The sequence below is a fragment of the Ochotona curzoniae genome, unplaced genomic scaffold (genome assembly GCF_017591425.1).
Source record: "Ochotona curzoniae isolate NIBS_2020 unplaced genomic scaffold, NIBS_Ocur_1.0 scaffold_3208, whole genome shotgun sequence".
NCBI classification, from domain to species: Eukaryota; Metazoa; Chordata; class Mammalia; order Lagomorpha; family Ochotonidae; genus Ochotona; species Ochotona curzoniae.
In genome coordinates, this window is record NW_024467106.1 from 6,460,582 (window position 1) to 6,483,817 (window position 23,236).

Sequence of the window (23,236 nt, forward strand, 5' to 3'; positions counted from 1 at the left end):
CCCGTGTGGGAGACCCAGAGGAGGCTCCTGGCTTCTGGCTTTGGACAGGTTCAACTCCGACCACTGCATCCACTTGGGGAGTGAATCAGCGGATGGAGGATCTTCCTCTCTATCTCTCCTCCTCTCTGTATATCTGACTTTCCAATAAAAATAGATAAATACTTTTTAAAACAAGAATGATGACTTCATAATTAATAATCTAAGCTCACATATCAGGAACCTAGAAAAAATAAGCAAGTAAAGAAGCCAAAAGTTAGCAAAAAAGGAGAAAATAATAAAGAATAAGGGAAAAATTAAAAGCAGAGAGAAATTGAAAAATCAATGATACAAAGAGTCTTTTGAAAAGCTATAGAGAAGACAAATGATCAAATCAGAAACAGGATGTCCTTACAGACTGTAGCCATCAAATGAGTAAGGGAATGACAGGAACAACTCCACATACATGACTTTAGATGAAACGGGCCACCCCCAATGGATACAGGCCACCCCACTCATCCAACACACAACGGATACAGGCCACCCCACTCATCCAACACACAACGGATACAGGCCACCCCACTCATCAATACACGATGGATACAGGCCACCCCACTCATCCAACACACAACGGATACAGGCCACCCCACTCATCCAACACACAACGGATACAGGCCACCCTACTCATCTAGCACACAACGGATAATCTAAAATCCCTATAACTATGAAGGAAACTTGATGTATAATTATAACACTTTCTGCATATAAATTTCCAGGACCACTCTCACTGGAGAATTGTAACATTTAAGGATAATTAACATCAATTTTACAAGGCATCTTCCAGAATGTGCAAGAGGGAATATCTTATAACTTATTTTATGGATCTACCACTAGCAAACCAGACAGTATAAAACAGAATGAGCATCCCATCCCTCGTGAATATAGAAACAAAATTCTCAACAAAAAATAGTAGCAAAGAGAAGTGAACAGTAAAAACAATTACATAGCACAGCCAAATGGGATTTGTTTCAGGGAAGCAAGGCTGGTTCAATATTCAAAAACAAACCAAGGTAATCTACCACATTGGTAAGTTAAAGGAGGGGGGCGGAGAATCACATAATCAAATCAATTGATATGGAAAAATGCCTGACAAAAGTCAACATCCATTTACAAAAAAATCTAGAGCTAACACTATATTTCTTTTTTAAAAAAGATTTTAAAAAGATTTATTTATTTTTATTGCAAAGTCAGATATGCGCAGAGGAAGAGAGACAGAGAGGAAGATCTTCCATCTGATGATTTTTAAAAATCTGATAGACTGGACTGCATCACAATTTAAAACCTTTGCCCTATGAAAGATCCTGACTGGGAAAGTTGAGTACAGACAAGAACAGATTTGCAAACCAATAAGGGTTTTCCAATGAAGGATTCGTACAAAGAAAACACAAGTAAGGCTCAACAGTAACACGCCAACCAATTAAAACACCAGTTAGAGACATGAACAGACTTTCATGGAAAATAGCACAATGAAAAGACATTAAGCATCGTTAGCCACATGAAAGAAAATAGAAATTAAAACCACAGAGTTACCACTACAAACTTATTAGAATGGCTAAAACAAGAAATACTTACAATAACAAATGCTGGAAAAGATACTGAGAAAGTGGATCTCTCATAAATTGTAACCATGTCAGAAAGTAATTTTGGCATTTTCTTTAAAAACTAAACATGAGAACCCTGTGTGATGGCTCAGTAGCGAAATCCTCGCCTTTATAATAAATGCGCTGGGACCCAATGAGCACCTGTTCATGTCCCTGCTGCTCCACTTCTCATCAGCTCACTGCTTGTAGTCTGGGAAAGCAGTAGAGGACAGCCCAAAGCCTTGGAACCCTGCAGTGATGTGGGAGACCCAGAAGATGCTCCTGGCTACAGATTGGCTCAGCTTCACCACTGAGACCATTTGGGGCGTGAGCCAGAGGATGCAAGCTCTTTCTGTCCCTCGTTCTCTCTGTAAATCTGACATTCCAATAAATATTTAAAAATCTAAACATGAAATACACATGACCCAGAAAATATGCTACTGGACACTTATCAGGAGCAATAAAAACTTCTGCCCACAAAAAAAAAAAAAAAAACCCTCATTAAAAAAACTTGGCCATGAATACTATATATTTTATCATAATAGCTCCAAACCAGAAATAAATAAGATGTCTTTTATAAAGATCTCTACATTAATAAAAATAAACAAATTATTGATACATACAACGTATTCTCTGAATGAATCTCAAGAGAATTATGCTGAGCTTTCTTTTTAATAGGATTTATTTTGCTTATTTGAGTAGCAGACTTAGAGAGGGCGAAACAAAATGAAAATGATCTTCCATCCACTGGTTCATTCCCCAAATGGCCACAATGGCCCTGGGCCAGGCTGGAGCCTGGAACTTCATCCAGGTCTCCCATAAGGTCAGGAGCCTTTATAAAGACAATGCCAGTGGCTATATCCTGTATAATTACATTTAGAAATGAAAACAGATCAGTGGTCATGGGAGGGGCTGGAGGATGAAGGATCCAGGAGGATGGCAACTGCTCTGGGGTTTGCTGCCTGTACTGCATAAGGCTTTGATGGCTGAGCGTGGGGCTTTGTGAGGAGCGACTGCACCCAGGATCAGCCAACTCCTGGAGGCGGTGAATGTATTGACAGTGAACAACACTTTGGATATACAAGGCAGCTGATGCTAGGTCTGCACCCCAGCTTTACCCAGGCTCCTGCCGCCTGGTCCCTTATTCCTCAGCCCTAAAGCACCCCCAGAGCCAGTATCTGGGGACCACCCTCAAAGCCTAGAGTCTAAAGAAATGACTCCAACTCTATCCTGCTCAGCCAGGTCAGCAACACCTTTTGCTTCCCCAGGTTAGCAACTCCTCTTAGGAACTTTAACAAACTATCTTTCCAGTGACAAGCCTCTCCTGGTATCGTGGCCACACCACACATGAATAACTACAAAACCCTGGGTACATTTTAAAATAGAATTGTTCTGTATTTTGACTGTGTCAATTGCAACATCCTGGCTGTGACACTGTACCAGAGTCTGCAAGCTGTTCCCTTTTTCAGGGAGAGGGGGATGGGTAAACAGGATCCTGCATCCACAATGATCTCAAAATTTAAAAGTTTAAATTTTAAAAATGAAAGAATTAAAGTAAGTGTCTCATCTTTTCCCTCAACCCAATTAATTCAGATTTCATTGTCAGAGAAGTCTTTTCAAATTAGTGAACAGGAAGTTTCAGCGAACAGAAGGAAGTGCCAGGACGCTGTGCATTGTTCCCCACCAGGCCCCCACTCCTGGGGAACCAAAGTCTTTGGATCAAAATAAAACATTCACGGATGGTGGGAGAGGGCAGCTCTTCCACAGGCAGACATGAAGCCCGGATTCTGAAAGGCCCACCCCGACTGCAGCTGGTGCCTGCTTCCCACACGCCTCCTGTGGCACACGGTGCCCCAGTGTGCCATGTGCCAACTCTGGGTGACTCCCCGGAGGCCCCTGCTGGGCAGGTCAAAGGGAAACAAGAGCAAAAAGCAAAAGCAGAGTTTGCCAATTCAGGCAACAGGAAACAAATACCCAAAGGCTGGTCACAAAACCACTTTCTATATTTTCAATAAACCTCAGCTTAATGTGTTTTTTTTTTTAATAAAACAAAAAGGAGGAACACCTGGTGCCTTTTATCAAAACAAGCTCTGTGAAGATAAAGCAGGCTTGAGGGTGGACTCCGTTGGGTCATTTCTGCAATCAGAACCAGCTATTCGAGGGGCACGGTCACAGTCGGGCACGGTCACAGTCTGGCACGGCTGTGAACATGCTGCTGGCGACTCCCGAAGCCTCTATCAGTGTCTGAGTTCAAGTACTTGGGTCCCTACCATCCATGGGGAAGGCCCAGATGGAGTTGGGGGCTCCTGACTTCAGCCTGATCCAGTTTTAGGCATTAGGGGAGTGAGCCAGCAGAAAGGAGATTTCCATCTTTCTATCTTTTAAAGAAACAAAATAAGTAAAAAGTAGCTCCTTGATGGCACAGCGGAGTTAGACAATAGGAAAACGCTGCTGCACTTCCTAGCTGGAGACAGAGCTAGGGGCTTACCTGGGCTTTGGGTCCTCACTGTCTCCAAGCCCAGGAGGGACAAAGGTGGTTTCCGGCCCTGCCAGGAGCCTTCCACCACAGCTCTGGCTTTCTGGAATTCCAGAGAGAGGTAATCAAATGGATATATGACCAGGCCCACATTTTTTCCCCTTGATCTGGCCCACATATTACCGTTCTCACACACTTTTTATAATATGATTCTTAAAAATTCCTTAAGTGCTATATGAAAAAAATGCAGGCTTGTTTGAACCTTTATTTTCATTTTCCCCCCATTTTCCTACTCCAGCAAGTAAAATACGAAGACCTTCTTCAGATTCAATAGATCCTCTGCATGCTCCCTCCCCAGCACGTGGACCCAGAGGCTCTGTTCTCGAGGCAGCCCCGGGAGCTGCCGTGTCTGACAGCTGCAGCATCTAAGTTCAAGAAATGCCTGATGCATCTGGGGCATTCTGGGGGTTAAGGAGGTCCAGCTATTTGTAAGTTTGTACTGTTTCATTCACATTAACACTGTTGAGTGGCCTTTGTCTCTGCCATCACTGTCCACTCCTTCCTACCTGCTTCATCACACTGCCTTCTCCCCTCTGCCCCGCACACCTCCATCACTGTCCACTCCTTCTTACCTTGAGATAAGAGGGAAAGGCACCTAAAGTCACGTCAAACTCCAGCCACAGGCACCCCCACCCTCTTCTTAAAGGCCCCTGCACTCAGTGTCTCTTCATCACACCCATGCCTGAATCCACTGCAATCAGTGCCCACCACCAAGCTCTGTCACCTCCTGTCACTGAACCTGCGCAGACCATCAGCCTCACTGCACTGACCATCAGACTCACTGTACTGACCATCAGCCTCACTGCACTGACCATCAGCCTCACTGCACTGACCATCAGACTCACTGCACTGACCATCAGACTCACTGCATTAACTGATCAGACTCACTGCACTGACCATCACACTCACTGCACTGACCATCAGCCTCACTGTACTGACCATCAGCCTCACTGCACTGACCATCAGCCTCACTGCACTGACCATCAGACTCACTGCACTGACCATCAGCCTCACTGCATTAACCGATCAGACTCACTGCACTGACCATCAGCCTCACTGCATTAACTGATCAGACTCACTGCACTGACCATCAGATTCACTGCACTGACCATCAGATTCACTGCACTGACCATCAGCCTCACTGCACTGACCATCAGATTCACTGCACTGACCATCAGCCTCACTGTACTGACCATCAGACTCACTGCACTGACCATCAGACTCACTGCACTGACCCTTCAGACTTACTGTACTTGACCATCAGCCTCACTGCACTGACCATCAAACTCACTGCACTGACCATCAGCCTCACTGCACTGACCATCAGCCTCACTGCACTGACCATCACACTCACTGTACTGACCATCAGCCTCACTGTACTGACCATCAGCCTCACTGTACTGACCATCACACTCGCTGCACTGACCCTTCAGACTTATTGTACTTGACCATCAGCCTCACTGCACTGACCATCACACTCACTGTACTGACCCTTCAGACTCACTGCACTGACCATCACACTCACTGTACTGACCCTTCAGACTCACTGCACTGACCATCAGCCTCACTGTACTGACCATCAAACTCACTGCACTGACCATCACACTCACTGCACTGACCATCAGACTCACTGTACTGACCATCAGACTCACTGCACTGACCATCAGACTCACTGCACTGACCATCAGCCTCACTGCACTGACCATCAGACTCACTGCCCTGACCATCAGCCTCACTGCACTGACCCATCAGCCTCACTGCACTGACCATCACACTCACTGCACTGACCATCAGCCTCACTGTACTGACCATCAGACTCACTGCACTGACCCTTCAGGCAGCCCTGGACAACCCTGACCACCTCTTCCTCCTGAACCACTCTTTCCCTCTTAGTGTTCTTGCTCATTTTCTGCCTTTCCGGTAGCTAGGCCCCAACTCCCTTTTGAGCGATTCCTCTTCTGCCATTCCCTAATCGGCCTATCCCAGGGTACACTGATGGGCAGCTGACCTCGCACGGTGTCTACTCCAGCTCCACAGCTTCTCTCTGCCCCAGACCGCTATGGCTCTCTTCAGTGCTTGTGACAATGGCCTGTTTCTGGATCAGCAGACCTGGGCTCCATCTGGGTATCACACAAGCACCTCCAACTCAGCGTGTCCCAAACAGACAGAACACACTTGGCTGTCCATACTCCACCCTCCACAGGGAACGTCAGCATTCAACCAGCTGCCCAGGAGGGGATCCCCACATCGCTCAGCTCCTTCCCTCTCTTCACCCCACACCTACATCACAACACCTTGCTTCATTTCCCCTGTCAAATATGCACTTGGCTTCCACAGCCCATGTTTCTGTGGACTACGGAGCTGTCTGCCTCTTTCCATTTCCATCATCAATTACCTGTGATGGGCTAACCCTCCCCCCCCCCCCCCCCCCCCCCAGGCACCAACCCACAGGCTCTAACTCATCCACCTGCCTCAGGACCTATCCTCTCCAGTAATATTTCTTGCCGCACATGGCGTCACGGTGTGTGAACTTTTGAAAACACAAATCCAAGAACCTCTTTCCCTTAAAATCCTTGAATGACTCTCAGCACCCTCCGAACAACAGCCCAAGCCCTCCGTGCAGCTTACAGCACTTGGCTGGGATGTGGCCCTACCCATCTGCCTGTCCTCCCTCCCACCTTCGCCTAATGAAACTCAACCTTCCCAGAACACTGGATTTCCAGGGCTCCTACAGTAGGGGGTGAAACTAATGAGCAAATCAGTGAATGAATGAGCAATGAGCAGGAAAAGTTTAATTAAGAAGCTTTGTGAACTAAGCTTTGAAGGATGATGAGTAAGTTTTTACCAAAAAGGGAGGGCATAAACACCCAGGGAATATAGAAAAAGTAAGTTTCAAGGTACAATAGCACAAAGCCACTGCATCCGTGCCATGTGAGGCTGCAGTCTAAGTCAGAGACACCCTCTGAGAAAGGCTCACGGATGGAGGTGACAGGATCAAGTCTCTGCAAGCACACAGAAACACACCCAACAAGCTGGATACCCTTGCACAATACAACAGCCCAGAGCGATGTGGAAATCCAGGGCTAAATTCTGTGCACAGGAGCGGTGGGAAGAAGTGTTTTTTTTGTGTGTGCTGCTACAACTGGAAAACTGGCCAGCTGCCTATGAAAAGGAGCACGTACTATCTGTGGCAAACACCAGGCAGGTCCATCACGGAGCCATTCATCTGGGCACTGTGGCATCCAAAGGACATAGGGGACCCATCCTGCCTATCGTCAGCTAGTCACCCCAAGATTTGAGAATATGGTTGCAGAACAGAAAGGGGAGGCTGCTTCAGAGCAGACTGCATGAACAGGGACCATAAACTGAAAGTTCAGCAAATCATGCCCAGCCCTCCAGACTAAGACTCTTCTGACTTGGAGAGGAGGAAGTCACTGAATGAAATTCATCTGATTCTAAAGCAGCTGCCCAACGCAGGCTCAGCAGTGCATCTAGGGCCTCCTCCACAGGGCTGTGTGGCTGTCACAGTCTTGAACACATGTTATGCACAGGAGGGATGAACCCTGCAAAACACAGGAAGGCAGCTAGTGGGCTCGCCATACAGGCAGCACAGCAGCCGCCTCCACTATGCACTGGCCTTGTGCTGCAGCCTGATGCTGACTTGATATGAAACTCCAGATAATAAGAGTGGGGATGTACCTCTCTGTCTGCCTAGCCTGCTGTCCTCTTGACCCCGGGGTCAGACCTCTGAGAAGACACCGGAAGCCAGCACCAAGGGATGGTTCCCAGCGCTCTCCCTGAAGGGGCTTTTAGAGGAAGAGGGGCCAGGCGAGCAGAGGCTGGGTAATTACCAGGCCAGCTAGCTCAAGTCCCTTGCCCTGCTCACCTTCCGCTAAAATGCATGGTACAGCATAATCAGGCAATGTGCTTATTAATTGTACTCATTTGACACCACGCTCCTCTGCCCTGGGCTCCATGTTAGGAGAAAATGATAGGGATAGATTCTGCTCCTGTCAGACTTACCAAGACTTCTGGAAAACCAAACTACCAAAGGCCATCTGCTGCCCACGAGCCAGGCATTCAGGATGACCCCAAAGGTACAAATGGACCGTTAAAGCTGCAGACGAGCGAGAGGGAGCAGCAGGAAGCTGCAGAGACCCATGACCGTGCCATGTGCTCCCCGGTAGCACTCTCAGGAGAGCGACCTGGGCCGCCCTCTGCCAGAGCAGCCTGAGAGCTCCTCGCCTGATTCACGGCCTTGCTGCTTCGGGCCTCATTCATCAAAAGACACTTTGGCTTCTCAAACCGGGAACACTTTTATTAGCTTCCCCACCAGCTTTATGGCAAAAAGCCATACCTAATGATTCTATTTTATGGAAAGTTATACATTCAGAGAGTGCTGTGAAGTCAGGCAGCAGGTAAGACTCAAACTTCTGTTGAAAGGGATCCTGTTCTCTCACCCTTACACCAATCATAAACTTGCAGGCCATTGGGAAACTGACAGGTAGCCCTTGAACGTGCCTTTCTCCAGGCCCCAGTCCCGATGGCAGGTGTTCCTGTCGGGAAACGTTCTCACCACTGTTTTCACCTGGGAACACCTAGAGACATTTCTGCTTGTCATCACTGGGAAAGAAGCAGCAGGTGCTGTTAGTATCAAGTGGGCAGAGATCAGCAAGACTGCTGAACAACCCATGATGTACAGAATAGCCCCACAGCAGAGAATTATCTAGTTATCTGACCCCAGATATCAAGCACATTGAGCTTGAAAACCCCTCTTGGGGGCCCGGTGTCATGGCCTAGCAGCTAAAGTCCTCATCTTGAATGCACCACGATCCCATATGGGCACCGGTTAGTATCCTGGCGGCCCTGCTTCCCATCCAGCTCCCTGTTTGTGGCCTGGGAAAGCAGTCGAGGACAGCCCAAAGCCTTGGGACCCTGCACCTGCGTGGGAGACCCAGAAGAGGATCTAGGCTCCTGGCTCCAGATTGGCACAGCACCAGCTGTTGCGGTCACTTAGGGAGTGAATCATCAGATGGAAGATATTTCACTGTCTCTTCTCCTCTCTGTATATATCTGATTTTGCAATAAAAATAATAATAATAATAATAATAAAAGAAAACCCCTCTTGGGGGGCTTTCTGTGGCACTGGACAACCTGCCTACCTGGGTCACAAGATTAATCTGATTACTGACAGGTGTTCATCGCTGTCTAATGACATGTGTGACCTTCTAATGTATTTTTGATGCATGCTATCAAGGAAAAAAATAAAATGTTATAAACACAAAATGAGGAAAGCAGGAATCAGATCCCTTTACATTCTGGGGACACATGGTGCTATTTACTGGGAAGGAGCCCCCTAAGGGCACTCCACGCCTGGTCAGCTCCACCCAGAGAAGAACTCCTCAACTGAAACAGTGCCAAGACTGGTTCCAACCAGTAAGGCCTCGGAACACCAGCACAGACCTGTTCCTGACATCAGGGAGAGGCCTCTGCTCTGGGCTGCAGTGTGGTCTGTCAGAGCCTGGAGCTGGCAGCAAGAGGGCTAGCCTGGGGATCGGCCACGCTCAAGGCCCAGCACTCTGTCACTTCTCAGAGGCTGCGTACCCTTCATAAGCACCAAGTGAGCTGGGCTGACGTACTCTCCCAGGCTTCCAGGAACCGGTGAGAGCTAAACGAGCTCATGGCTCGGAAACTGCAAAGAGCTATGAAGACATGATGACTGCTGACGCACACATGGCAGAATATGACAACCACCAGTCTTTCCCCTGGTCCCTTTTCGGGAAATGTTACAATGACAACTGACCTAGGAAATCAGAGTCTCCAACCTCTGGATGTCACTCAAGCCAAGGTTAAGTCCAGAAAGAGGCCTTCCACCTTCCAAGCCAGGACACTTGCACTCATGGATACCTTCACTCCCCATCTCCCCGAGGTCCTCGAGGCAAGGAATGTCCATACTCAGGGTCCAAAGGCATTGAACGTAGGCGGCAAGCACTGGCTGGATCAGGGAGTGACACACACCAACAAGTAGCCCGACTTACCACGTCGTAGCCTGTGGGGGCACGGTTCCGTGAAGCTACCACCCCGACCCCCGTGAGGGGGTCCAAGGAAGTCTCTGGCAAGGCTTCTGAAAGGTCTTTCACTTCAGGCATGGTGGACTGGTCCTAGTTCAGAAAAGAGAAGAAGGAAGCACAAAATTCAAACTGAGCATCCAACAGGAACAATTCAAGGTTTCAAAGATGGAACATGATCGGGCCAAACACCCTGTGCTCCACCAAATGACTTGGCAGAAGGGACCCCCACCACACCCAACTCTGTCTTCAGGTCAAGATTTCAGCAAATGACCCCTGGCCCCTGCTTCTCTCCTGCGCCATGGACCACTGCGCAGGCACATTGAAGGAGGCTTCCTGCCGCCTCTCACTGAAAGCCAGTCACCCTCCACTCCACCATGCGGCTGCCCAGTTTCTCAGAGGGTACCAGCAGCACCTCTGTGGGCGAACCGGACACGGCTTAGTCAGACAGTCTGACTTTCAATCCTCTCCCTTTCAGTGTCTCTTCTCCTGAGTACTGCACTGGAATCCAGGCTCCACGACGCAGCAGTCGGCGGCTTTAAAAAAGCAATTTAACCTTTTGGAGCCTCATTTTTCTCCAGTACAAAATGAGGTTAGGGTACTGACACACTCCTTGGCTGTTTGGAGAACTAAGAAAGCCAATGTACACGAAGGGCATTGAAGGGGCCCCTGGCACACAGTGGGCAGTCAACAGAAAGCATCTGAGTCTGGAAGGTCCACTGTCACTGGGAAGTTGGAAGCCAGGTGGCCAACAGTCCCCAGGGGACTGGCAGAACCTTCTATGGTGTTTAACACCCCTCACCTCTAAACGGGGGGGATGGAGGGCTGCACTCGGGAAGAAGCAGGGGTCAGGGAGGAAGGTCTACCCCATGCCGACTCCCTTTTGATGTGAGCCAGGGAGACAGGTGGAACGCAGAGAACGTGGGTCTGGGCAGCAAGAGAGGCTGTGCCAGAAAGCAAACAAAAAGGCAACACCCTGCGTAAATGAAGTGAAGCACTCTGAAAAGGACAAGTGACGGAACAAGTGAGATTCCCCTCTCTTCCTTCTGTAGCAATGAACCACCCCGACCCCCTTGCTGGCTGCCCACGGGTCTGCCAGATGCCTCCAGGCCACTTACTGCTTCTAAAGCAAACCCAGTACCCGGCCTAGGGAGGCAGGTGGAGGAATATTCTTACTTCTCAGTCAGCAGAAGCGGAGGTCATTCAAAACGCCTGCAGCCTCCTGAGCAGGAGTGGTCCAAGTGCTGCACACTCGTCACCCCTGGAGTCTGTGATACCCACAAAGGCTGGGACACAGACTCACCCCTGCCACAGAGCCCAGGCCGACTAATGTGAGGTAGAGCCTGGCACAGCTGCACCAGCAGCTTCTGCTGAGGACAAAAGCTACACTGCATTATGTTTAGCTGAATTCTGCTAAAGATATGCTTCTAGAAGGCCAAGACTGTGAGGGGGAGCGGGGCAGGAAACCATGCTATACCATCTCCTGTTTTCAAATTTCGTTCACCAGGCGGAGTTTATCTGCGTAAAGTGTAGGGTTCAGGACTTTCCACACACAGTAGGAATGCAGTAAATATTTACTGAGTAAATGTGCCTGCATGACCCCCCAGCAAAGATCTACACCTGCTTGATCCAAAGCAAGCACCGGTCAGAAGTCTTGATGCGGTGCCTGGAAAAAAACCTGTATCACTGGTGACACAGAAATAGCACTGCTGCAGTTTGCAAAACACGGGTACCTGCTGTTGGTTACCAAAAACACTTTGCAATTAACAACCCATTAACAGAATGTACGAATTATGCCAGTGCTAAAATACCATGCTGTGAATTTAATAAAGAACATGTACTTTTTTTTTCATGATCATACTGCCTTTACTATCAGAGAGAAAGAGAGAGAGATTTAGCAAGGGAGAGAGGAAAGGGGAAGGGAGAAGGTAAGCACAGATAAGAAATCTCTTATCTGGGGCAAATGCAGGTCCTCCATTCCCAAGACCCTCCCAGGAGCACGGCTCTGGCTCCGAAGCACACGGCCTCTCGTGTGGGTGCGCGGGGTCAACACGCCGCGAGACATGCTGCTGCTCCCAGAATGCACCAAGAAGGAAACCCCGGCCGTGGCTTCCAAGATGGCTGCAGGCACCTCGAGCTGAGGCAGACAAGCAGCGGGCTGTGCAGTCCGAGTCCAGGCTGTACAGGCTAGAGGGCCAGCGAGCAGCACCCAGCATCTCGTGCATGCGCTGGCCTCCTCCTTTCCTTCCCTGGGTGGCTGTGCCCGAGGGACCAAGGCAGCCCTTTGTGAAGCAGAGACAAATGGCTCCTTGCAGTGCGGGGCTGTGGCCAGCTCGGCTGTGGGGACTGCGCCACCGCCACCACCAGCCACAGAGGCTTTTAATGAGAAACACCCAAGATATCCACGGCAGAGGCCATCACTCATAGAAGCCTGCCCTGAATTACATATTTTCTGACTGCAAATTACTTCTAACAGCATCTCCACTGGCACTTCAATTGACCTTCCTAACAAAAGGCCATTTATTAACTAGCACTCCAGGCTTTCCCAGGACCTCCGCTGCCTTGAGCCAGAAGGGATGACACCTCCTAGGACTCAGTGGCCAGGGGTCACAGGCCGGACTTTTATAGGGGAAAGCAGAGGCCCTGAGGGAGCAGGCCAAGGGCACAAGATTTTTAAAACCAGCATTAACCTGTCTTTCAAGAGGTGCTACTGAGCCAGCACAAGATACTCAGGCCCTCCGGGAACTACCCAGGTTTCATTCGGGCAGCTCTGCACCCAGCATCCGCTCTGTCTGGAAGTCCCAGCCACTCTGTTCTGCTGTGTGGCGCTGTGCAGTTCTCAGGAGGCATCCCTGGGTTCTTCCTCAGCTCATGTGCAGAGCCAGCTAGGGAGGTGGCTGGCCTGTGTCAGCCCGGTCTTACAGGAAAGCAAACCAAGACCCAGCAGGCAGACTGCAGAGCCGGACGGGACCCCAGTCCTAGTGCCTCCTGGTCCGCTTTCCCTTCGCCCCACCCGACGGAGAGAGCGTTCCGACACTAATTACGGTTTGAAATGCCAGCGCTCTTCTATCTCTGTCCACAGCTCAATAAGTCAAGGCGGAAGGAGAAAAGTAGAGAAAGATAAAAGTAACAAGGGATTAATTTTCCTCACACCTCAGTTTCAAGATGCAACATTCCCCTCATAAATAATTTACAACAATAAAAATGAGCTAGGACCACGTTTGCGTAGGACGGAGGTAAATTTAGGCCTAATGAGGGAGATCTGTGTGGCACGCAGGAGGGGACGGGTTGATGTACGGCCTGGGGCGGGCGGGATCCACAGCACACAGGGGCTCCATTACCAGGGGAAGTAGAGGGGCCAACACAGAGGAGAGACGCCAAGTGGGGAAATGCGTGCCATCCCAGCTGCGCTTACAAGGAGCGCCTCTACTGGGAAAGCCACAAGTTGACCCAGTGTTTTGGTTGACAAGAGAATGAATGACGAGATTTTTCCAAAACGACAGGATTGAGCCAGCCTGAATCTAATTCCATTCTCAATAAATGTCAGGTAAGGAATGCAGGTGGGGGGGTGCCTGGAAGTCACGTCAGCTGCTGGGCATGGCGACACAGACCTTGCGCTGATCCTTGCAGATTTGGCCCCAATCCTCATTCCACCCTCTCTGGCGAACCAGCCCAGCATTTGTCTGCCAGGTCATGCCCAAGGCTGAGGGGAGCCTAAGTCTGCCACTGGAAGGCCTGCACATGTGTGATCTGGGCAACACGGGAAGGGAGAGGGTGAAGAGCTGTTCATGCCAGATTTAATGAATAGCATGCAGGTCCGGGAGGGGCCCGTTTGTTGCTCTGACCTGCAGTGCTGCACCAAGGGCTGGGGCTGGGGCTGGGGCCAGGGCCAGATCCCAGTGCTCCCGCACTGCCCAGCACTATTATCCCAGGTTCACAGAGAAATGAACTTTGAAGCCCCTTCAAGCAGGCAGCACACAGCTCCCTTGCAGCTGATCAAAGAATTACTAAAATCAAGAGCTTAATTTCTCAAAGTGGGCAGTGCTGGGTTTAGTGCATGGATGCTCAACATTGTTTCTGAATCAAAGGCACCAAAGGGGAGGAGCAGGAGCTACTGTATCACAGCTGAAAACTCAGGGAAACTTTGATATCATCTCTGTTTAATTTCCACTGCCCTAGTGAGCCTGGGATTGACCGGTTTTATCAATTCCAGGACCGAAATCAAAACCTGACTAATGGAGCTCAGACCTCAACCTGAGAGGCCTTTCCGGCAGGCCGAGGAGTTTAAAGTGCTTTCAGGGCGACAACTGCAGGGGGCAAGGGGCGCTTCCTTCAAAGGAGGTACACCGGCACCCCAGCCTCCCTGACGTGGCGAGGAGGGCAGGCTCAGAAGTGGGGCGAGTGCCACCCACCAGGACTGCAGGCACCACTGGCACACAGCTTTCGAGGAGAGCAATTTCAAAGTATCCAAAGGGAACAGATTAACCCAGACTACTATACTTGAAATGACAAAAACAGTGGGTTAATTAAGTTCCTACTAAAGGACGAACTTGTGATCTGCTTGCCTGAAATCCAAAACCAAGGGCTCCAAAGGCATAAACTGCCCAAAGACATCTACCAGCTCGAGGAGCTGCGGAAGGGGAGGGAAGAAATGTTTCACACACAAGAGCAGGGTGGTCGTGAAAGTTGTCCGTCCCTGGTGAGGGCTGCTGCTGCAGCTGCTGTGGGGAGGTTCTTGGCCCATTCCCAGGAGCACCAACAATCTGCTCAGACACCCTAGCATGACCTCGGCTGTAAACTGCAAGCAGGAGATACAAGAACACTGCCCTGTCCCTGCAGAGGGAGCCCCTGGCCAGGCTCCACTGAAGTGCCTTCACAAACACAGGGCCAGAGATGCCCTCCTTAGAGGGAACAGCCTGGGGTGCGTGCAGCATGTAGCACCCAGGCAAATGTGCAGCCAGCTCTTGAGACTGCCCTGAGGGACCACGCACAGGCTGGCCAGTGTCACAACGGAGACACATGCTGGCATGATGCGCCTTGTGTGGTGCTCGGGACAGCATCCCAGAGCCTCCCCAGCTTTGGTCTGGGCAGATTACCTAGGTCATCGGTCAGAAGTCAGCCACTCTGGACTTCTGGATGTTGTCCTGCTGGATGTTGTTCTGAGAAAGTAAATATTCTTCCCCCCTCCTCCCCCAGCTCTCCTGGATCACAAAGAATTTTCCAGTTAGGAAATCAACAATTGCCAGCATTTCCTCTCCATATTTTCCCCCAACCTTCCCCTCCCTTCCCCCACCCCCACAGTAAAGGTCTGCTTCTCCCAGCAGGAGAATCTGGTTTGTAAATATGTTGATTCCATCTGACCCAGGCTTGCGCTGATGGTAACCCTTTGATGAGCAAATAGATTTTTCCATAGGTAATGTGAGGCAGTCCTTAAGTCCAGGTGGTGGCAGCCCTGCACAGTGCAATGCTAAATCCCAGAATTCCCCCCTCCAAAAATAAACCTGGGATCAAGTTCCCAGGCACTGCCCTGGCCAAAGCCCTGCCCGGTGCTATATAAACCGAGGCCCATCATGCCAGGATGGGTCACCTTCCGTTGTATTCACAATCACCGCCAACGAGGGCCAGCCCTACACACTCCCATCAGGGCTTGCTACTGTCGCTCTGTCTCCTGGGAGGCAGACGACACTCCCTCCACGAAACTTCCCCAGGAAGTCTCAAAAGCGATGGTCTCTCCAGTCAAATGACCTGAGCCACATCTAGCTCTCGTTGCCACAGAGCCCACAGCAGCAGGGGCTGCCAGGCCATGAAGACAGCGGCTTCAGGTCAGCCAGGTCACCAAGCCCCTCCCTGCCTTGATGTGGGACTTCTAAGTCCCTTGCCAAACTTGTGGTGATCTAATCATTCTGCTTGTGTGTTGACTTCCAGAATCCCCCCTGGGACTGGACTTTACCCCTGCTAATCGGGCATGTGCCAAGTGTCCTGTCACCTGTTTTTACCTGTGCATCCCACTAACGCCAAGCACCACCCACAATCATCCCACTCCCTAGCAAGGCCTGGGGCACTGCGGTGGCTGAGCTAAGCACTGGAAGGTATGGCAGCATCAAAGACGCAAAGTCTTGCACTCTGCAGCAAGAGTTCCCTAATGTCAACGTGTGGAAAGCTACCCTGGAGGAACTGCATTGACAGAGCTGGAGCCCTACCTGCAGCAGTCACCGGGGAGGGGGCAGAGTGGAGCTACATTTCCAACAAGCTCCTGGCTAATTCTCAAATGGTCAGTGCTATGAAATCTGACAAGACAGTAGGGCTGTGTTAGGAATTTGATGGATGAATGAATGAATAACAACGAATGAAAGAAAGAAAGAAAAGGCCTAAAGGTGATCTCCTGTTGAGATAAGCCTCAAAGGAATCTCCAGATCTCTTCCTCTCTACCACTAGGTCAGGACAGAACCCCAGTGCCTTCTCCTTGACACTCACATACCCTCTAGCATACCCACTAAAATCCAGATCATTCGCTCCATCCATTCCCCCCAAACCTCCTACTGCCCAGCCGGACAGCAGCTGCCCATTGGACCCTTTCTTTTTTTGTTTGTTTGTTTTTTGGTTTTGTTTTTTTTTTCTTCACATTTTATTATTATTGCTATCATTTTATGATACAGTTCCATATTCCCTTATCCCCTCCCCAATTCCCTCCCTTCCACCTAGTTCCTTTATATCATTACTAACATATAGTTCTTCATACTCAGTCATATGTCCATCTTTGCGGGCATGGACAATGGCAGAGAGTCCAGAATCCTATTGTCAAAACAGTTTCACTGTAAGTCCATCTTTGTCTGGAAACAGAAATGCGTACCACACTGCATCCTCACATCTGGATGTTAGTCTCCATTACATAACTACTGTACATTCCCTTAAATGAAAAGTCATGATACAAAATCAACAATAGAAAAATAGAAATTTACAATGCCATGAAGTTAAATGACATGATACTAGATATGACAGTCTCCATTACACAACTACTATACATTCCCTTAAATGAAGAGCCACAAAACAAACTCAGCATCTGAGAGAAAAAAGAAATTAACAACACCAAGAAGTTAAACAACATGCTATTAAATGTATAACGTGTAGCCGAAGAAGTGAAAATCAAAAACCTTCTTGAAGAAAATGATGCCACTGCATGATCTACGAGTCATTGAATGATTTAATCAGAAGAAAGTGTTTTGAAGAGATGAAACCAACAGAAAACAACAAAACCCATGTGATATAGTTTCCGCTGATCTTTGTTGGAGTGTGTCTCCTCTCGACAATAAACAGATGGGTTTTGTTTTTTAATCCAGTCTACTAATCTATATGATGTTTGATTGAGCTTAAGCCATTTACATTCAGAGTTAAATATACATAGGTGGTACTTAGGTCCTGTCATTTTAGGAATGGGTTGTTCATTGATTTAGTCTTCTGTTGTCATTTTACTGGGATGTTCTTCCCATTTGCCTTTGGTTTTGGTAGGTGCTATTCCTCTTCTCTGTCAAGAGAACATCATGAAGTATCATTTGTAGGGCAGGTTTGGAAGAGGCATATTCTTTTTTTTTTTTTTTAAGATTTATTTTTATTATTTTTTTTTATTGGAAAGGCGGATATACAGAGAGGAGAGACAGAGACGAAGATCTTCCGTCCGATGATTCACTCCCCAAGTGAGCGCAACGGCATGGCCCCAAGTGAGCCATGCCGATCCAAAGCCAGGAGCCTCGTCCGGGTCTCCCACGCGGGTGCAGGGTCCCAAAGCTTTGGGCCGTCCTCGACTGCTTTCCCGGGCCACAGACAGGGAGCTGGAAGGGAAGCGTGGCCGCCGGGATAGAACCGGCGCCCATATGGGATCCCGGGTGTGCAAGGGGAGGACCTTAACCACTGCGCCACGGCGCCGGGCCCGAGGCATATTCTTTTAGCTTTTCTTTATTCTGGAAGAATTTTATTTCATTTTCAAAGATGAAAGAAAGCTTTGCCAGGTATGTTATCCTAGGCCGACAATTTTTTTCTTTTAGAATCTGGAATATGTCACTCCATTCTCTTCTTGCCTGTAGAGCTTCCTGTAAGAGATCTCCTGTGAGCTTAATTGGCATTCCTTTATATGTCAATTGATTTTTTTCACGTGCACATTTATGTTGCAAGCCGCATCTGTATGCACTGGCCACATGCTGTGCCTAAAATGGCGCCGGCCGGAGAAGCCACACCTTCGTGCGTGGTGGAAGTCACGTAGCCTTCGCTGTACTACGCATGAGGCGCCTGCGCAATGAGCTGCGGCGTGGCCGGCACGTGAACACTGGGGACTGACGAATCCAGTCGCCCAGGACCCTGCGTGATCATGACGCCGACCTATCATCGGCGGAGGCGGGGCCAGTCAGCACATAAGAGCAGAAAGACTGCCGGGGTCGCCCCCTTCCTCTTCCTCATCTTTGTGCGCGCAATAAATTTTACCGCAGAAGGCTTCACTCGCGTCTGCCTCTTACTGCTGGGCGGTAAGACACGTGGGCGTGACACATTTAAGGATCTTTTTCTTATGTTCAATTGAAGAGAGCTTGATTATCACATGTCTTGGTGAAGATCGCTTTTGATCAAGCCTGTTGGGAGTTCTGTGTCCCTCCTGGATCTTGTTTCCCAATTCTTTCTCCAGATTAGGGAAATTTCCCTTGATTATTTCATTAAATACATTTGCAAACTCAGCTTCTCTTTCTGCACCTTCCGGGACTCCCATAACTCTTATATTTGGCCTCGTAATAGTGTCTTTCAATTCTTGAATACTTTTTTTGGCTTGATCCAGCTCTGCTTCCAGCTTTTTGTTTGCTTCCCCCTGGTGACAGGAAACATCTTCCAATTCTGAGATTTTTTCTTCTGCTTGCTTCATTCTATTTTGGAGACTCTCCACTGTACTTTTAATTTGCTCTACTGTATTCTTAATTTCTGATATTCCAGCCTTGATTTGCTTTACTGCTTCCTTAAATTCTTTGAACTCTTGCATGAGCTTCTCATTTTTTACCAGAATCTTTAAAATGAGTCTTATGGATTCTGTGTCCCCCATTTTCTCAATGTCTTCCTCAGTTAACTCTGAGGTTGCCAAAGGTTTTTGCTCCTTTGCAGGGCAGTTTTCAGTAATATTCATTGTGCCTTTGTCTCTCCTTTTGCTCTTGATTGTACTTCTGGTTAGCAGAGTCTTCTTCTTGGGGCAGGTTTCTAAGCTGTGTCACCCACAGGTCTACAATGCGATTTTACTTACTGCAGTTGGTATACAACTTTTTGCTTGCAGCCACTTGTGCCACAACCTCCAGCGAGTTCCAGGTCTGGATTCTTATGTCAGATATCCACTGTGGTCTCCACAGCCCCAGCTCTTGGCTCACCACTCTCCACCTCCTGTGATACCGATGTCTCCCTCTTCCGGTTGGAGTGGGTTCCAGGATTAGAGACACCAGGTGTACTATCTAGTTAGGTTGTTGGTGGTGCTGATCTTGTTGGAACCTGTTGGATGTTAGGTCTGGGTGCCACACGGGCCTATTTTGACCGGTAGGATGCCACAGTCGGTATTATTTTCCTGCGGGACCTCAGCGAGTTCTCGTGAGCTCAGCACATGCGCAGTTCACTGTTGTCCCCTCCAGTCCCAAAACTATTGCCATAGTGCGTAAAATGGTGCCTGACGTGCTACCACCACAGTTCTTGATCTTCTGGCCATCAGATCCGAGGGCTACCCTGACCTGCCCCAGGTGGAACCCGTAGAATGCCACATCGTTGCAGTTTACCGAGTCAGAAATGAGCTCACTCCCAGCTCAGAGCATGCTCCGTACTTTCCCTTGCCCTTTCCTCCTTATGCAAATGGCGCCCAATTCAGCTCTGGGGGCTAACTGGACTATGAAATTCACTCTGTTCTCACACTGCCTGAGATTTACTGCTCTGTCTCTGCTCCTGGTCAAATCAAACAGACCAGCAGGACAGACAGTTCCCCATCTGGGTTCACCTCCCAAGCTCCCAGTGAAAGTCCCTTCCCACCTGGATGCTGGTGGAGTTGAGGCTACTGGTGCAGTTCAGATCGCCGTGCTGGAGTATCAGTCACTGCAACACCACACTGCTGTGCCTGCTGCTTTCCTGTGTCTGTCAGTCTCCAGGTACCCCTCTGCTGTTGTTCTCTCCTTTCGTATTTCCTGAAATATGTCCTCTCTGCTTCATCCTGATTAAATGTTTCTCCGTCCTTTTAAACGTGTCCTTACCCTATTCCGCCATCTTGATTCTCTGCCCATTGGATCCTAATATCATCAGAGCATGTGCTCTCAGAACACAGCCCGGCACACATAGCATTCGCGGATACAGCCTTGTCTCGCAGGATACAGCCCTCTCCGCAGCAGAACGTAAACTGCTGCAAGGTGTATTAGATCCTCTAGTAGGTGATTCATCAAGCAGATTCTATATGAGAGAAGCAAAAATGAATGGGCAAAGTTCATGACCTCTCAAAACTGCTTAGACTGTAGTACAGCAGGGCTAAGCCACCACACACGGTGCCAGTTTCAGTCCCAGCTGCTCCACTTCTGACCCAGGTCCCTACTAACGTGCCTGGGAAAATGGTAGAAAATTCAGCCCAAGTGCCCCTGCTGCCCACATGGGAGACCCACATGGCATTCCAGGTTCCTGGCTTCAGCCTGGCACAGCCTTGCGGAAGTGAATCAGGATGAGGGCCAGGCAGGGGCAGAAGGTACTTAGGTGGGGCTGGGGGGTGGCAGGGATGGAGAGATGGGGGGCAGCGAGCCTATGAAACCAGAACTGCCCACCCCTCTCCCTGCTCAGCTTCTGACTGAATAGATCTGAGCTGGGGCTAACACTCGGTAATTCACAGCCAAGGAGAGGTTCCACGGTGAGTTAAGACCTGGACCTCCAAGGCTGCTGGGAGGATTCCAAAAGCAAGGGGCTACAAATGAGTGCACTCTCCCTTCGCCTGGTGAGGCAGGGAGGAATGCAGAGGAGTGGGCCTTCCTGTGAGCCGAGGATGGGAGTCAACTCTTGCAGTTGGGAGACATCTGTCCCAAGGGCACACAGTGTGAACTCACACTGGCTGCTGGGGAGCTGTGAGTGGCAGATGGGATCCGACACGAGTATAGGACATGTTGGAATAGATACACACCACACAGCAGACTAAACGCAAAGACCCATGGGTACTCCCCTGTTATTTCTAAGTAAATGATCTGAAGAAAGAGATTTTCTGTGTGTACGTCCTCCCCTATAGCTCAGTGCTTCTTCAGCCAACCAACAGCACCTCCTTCAGATGCCCACAGGCCTCCTTATGCCATGAGCTCAGTGGTGGGAGTGGCAGGCAAGGGAGAGGACCGGAAAGGGGGCCAGCTTGGGATTCAGAGGACCCTGAGCTCCAACTGCAGATCTGACACAGCTGTGTGACCCCATGCAAATGAACTAAACTAGGTTGAGTTTCCACCCCCATAAAACTGGAATTGATGATACAGGGTTATAATATGTAAGAGGCATCCAAAATTTGCATCAAAGGACACAAGGAACAGAGTGAAAAGGCAACCCGTGGGATGGGAAAATATTTAAAACATCAGGTGTCTGATAAAGGTAAACATTCAAATTTACAAAGAGCTGCTACAGCTCAGCAACATAGAAACAGATTCCTAGGGGTGGATGTTAGGCACAGCAGTTAAGATCTTACTTGGGTTACCCATCACCCATACTAGAGTGCTTGGGTTTGAGCCCCGCTTTCATTTCCAATTCCAGCATCCTGCCAACGCAGACTCCAGGAGGTGGCAGGTGACAGCTCTAGTTGTTGGGTCCTGGCCACCCACAGGGGAGACCCAAATGGAGATCTTGGTTGCTGCCTTCAGTGTAACCTGTCCTGTTATAGAAACTTGGGGGAGAAAGCCAGTGGATGGAAGTTTGTCTTAGTCTTTCTCCTTGTATCTTAAATAAACATAATTTAAAAAATATCATATATTTGAAATGGACAAAGGACTCGAATAAGCATTTTTTTTCTAAAGATGACATGTAAATGGCCAACAAACACATCAGATCGATGTTCACCAACACGTTAGTCACTAGGAAAACACAAATCAAATCTCAATGAGAGTACACCAATAGGATGGCTATTATCAGAAACAAACAAAACAATAGACATCAGTGAGAATATGGAAAAATCAGCATCTTGTTGTTGAGAATGCAAAATGGGATGGTAACTAAATGAGATGGAAAACACTGGGTTGGGCCCTCCAAAAATTGAAAACAGAATTATAACATGATCAACAACTCCACTTCTGGGTGTATATGCAAAAGAACTGAAAGCAGAAACTCAAGCAGATAATTTCACACCCATGTAGAGAGAGCCATTCACCACAGCCCAAAATGGCATAAGCACCTCATATGCCTATCTCAGGGCCAATAAACAAAAGACAGTCCGCGGGCCTGGTACAGTAGCATAATGGCTAAAGTCCTTGCTTTGCATTCGCCGGGATCCCATATGGGTGCTAGTTCTTATCCCAGTGGCCCTGCTTCCCATTCAGCCCCCTGCTTGTCGCCTGGGAAGGCAGTCAGAGATGGCCCAAAGCCTTGAGATGTTGCACCTGTGTGTGAGACCCGAAGGAGGCTTCTGTCTCCTGCCTTCGGATTGGCTCAGTTCTGACCATTGCGGTTACTTGGGGAGTGAATCATTAGTAGATGGAAGATCTTCCTCTCTTCTCTCCTCCTTTCTGTATATCTGACTTTCGAATAATAAAAAATTAATAATCTTTAAAAAATAGACAAAAAGATGGTCTGCATGGTCAATGAAATAGTATTCAGCCTGCAAAAAGGAAGACCTTTTGATAGAGGATACAACGTGAGGAACCCTGAGTGAAGTGGGCCAGGCACAAAGATGACAATATTGTGGATTCTACTTCAGTGAGGCGCCCGGGGCACGTGGAGAGCAGCAGCAGAGTGGTGGCTGCCAGGGCCTGTCTAACAAGGATTGAGGACCCACTCTGCAGCAGAGGAGCCCA

General features: G+C 48.9%; 1 protein-coding gene across 1 annotated transcript in view; it reads right to left on the reverse strand.

Moving 5' to 3' along the window:
* MVB12B (multivesicular body subunit 12B) overlaps positions 1-23,236 on the reverse strand; it is a 159,979-nt gene that overhangs the window by 131,815 nt on the left and 4,928 nt on the right. Inside the window, exon 2 of the mRNA XM_041004439.1 lies at positions 10,191-10,313. Within this exon, the coding sequence (XP_040860373.1) occupies positions 10,191-10,313 (123 nt within the window). The remainder of the gene's footprint in view (positions 1-10,190; positions 10,314-23,236) is intronic.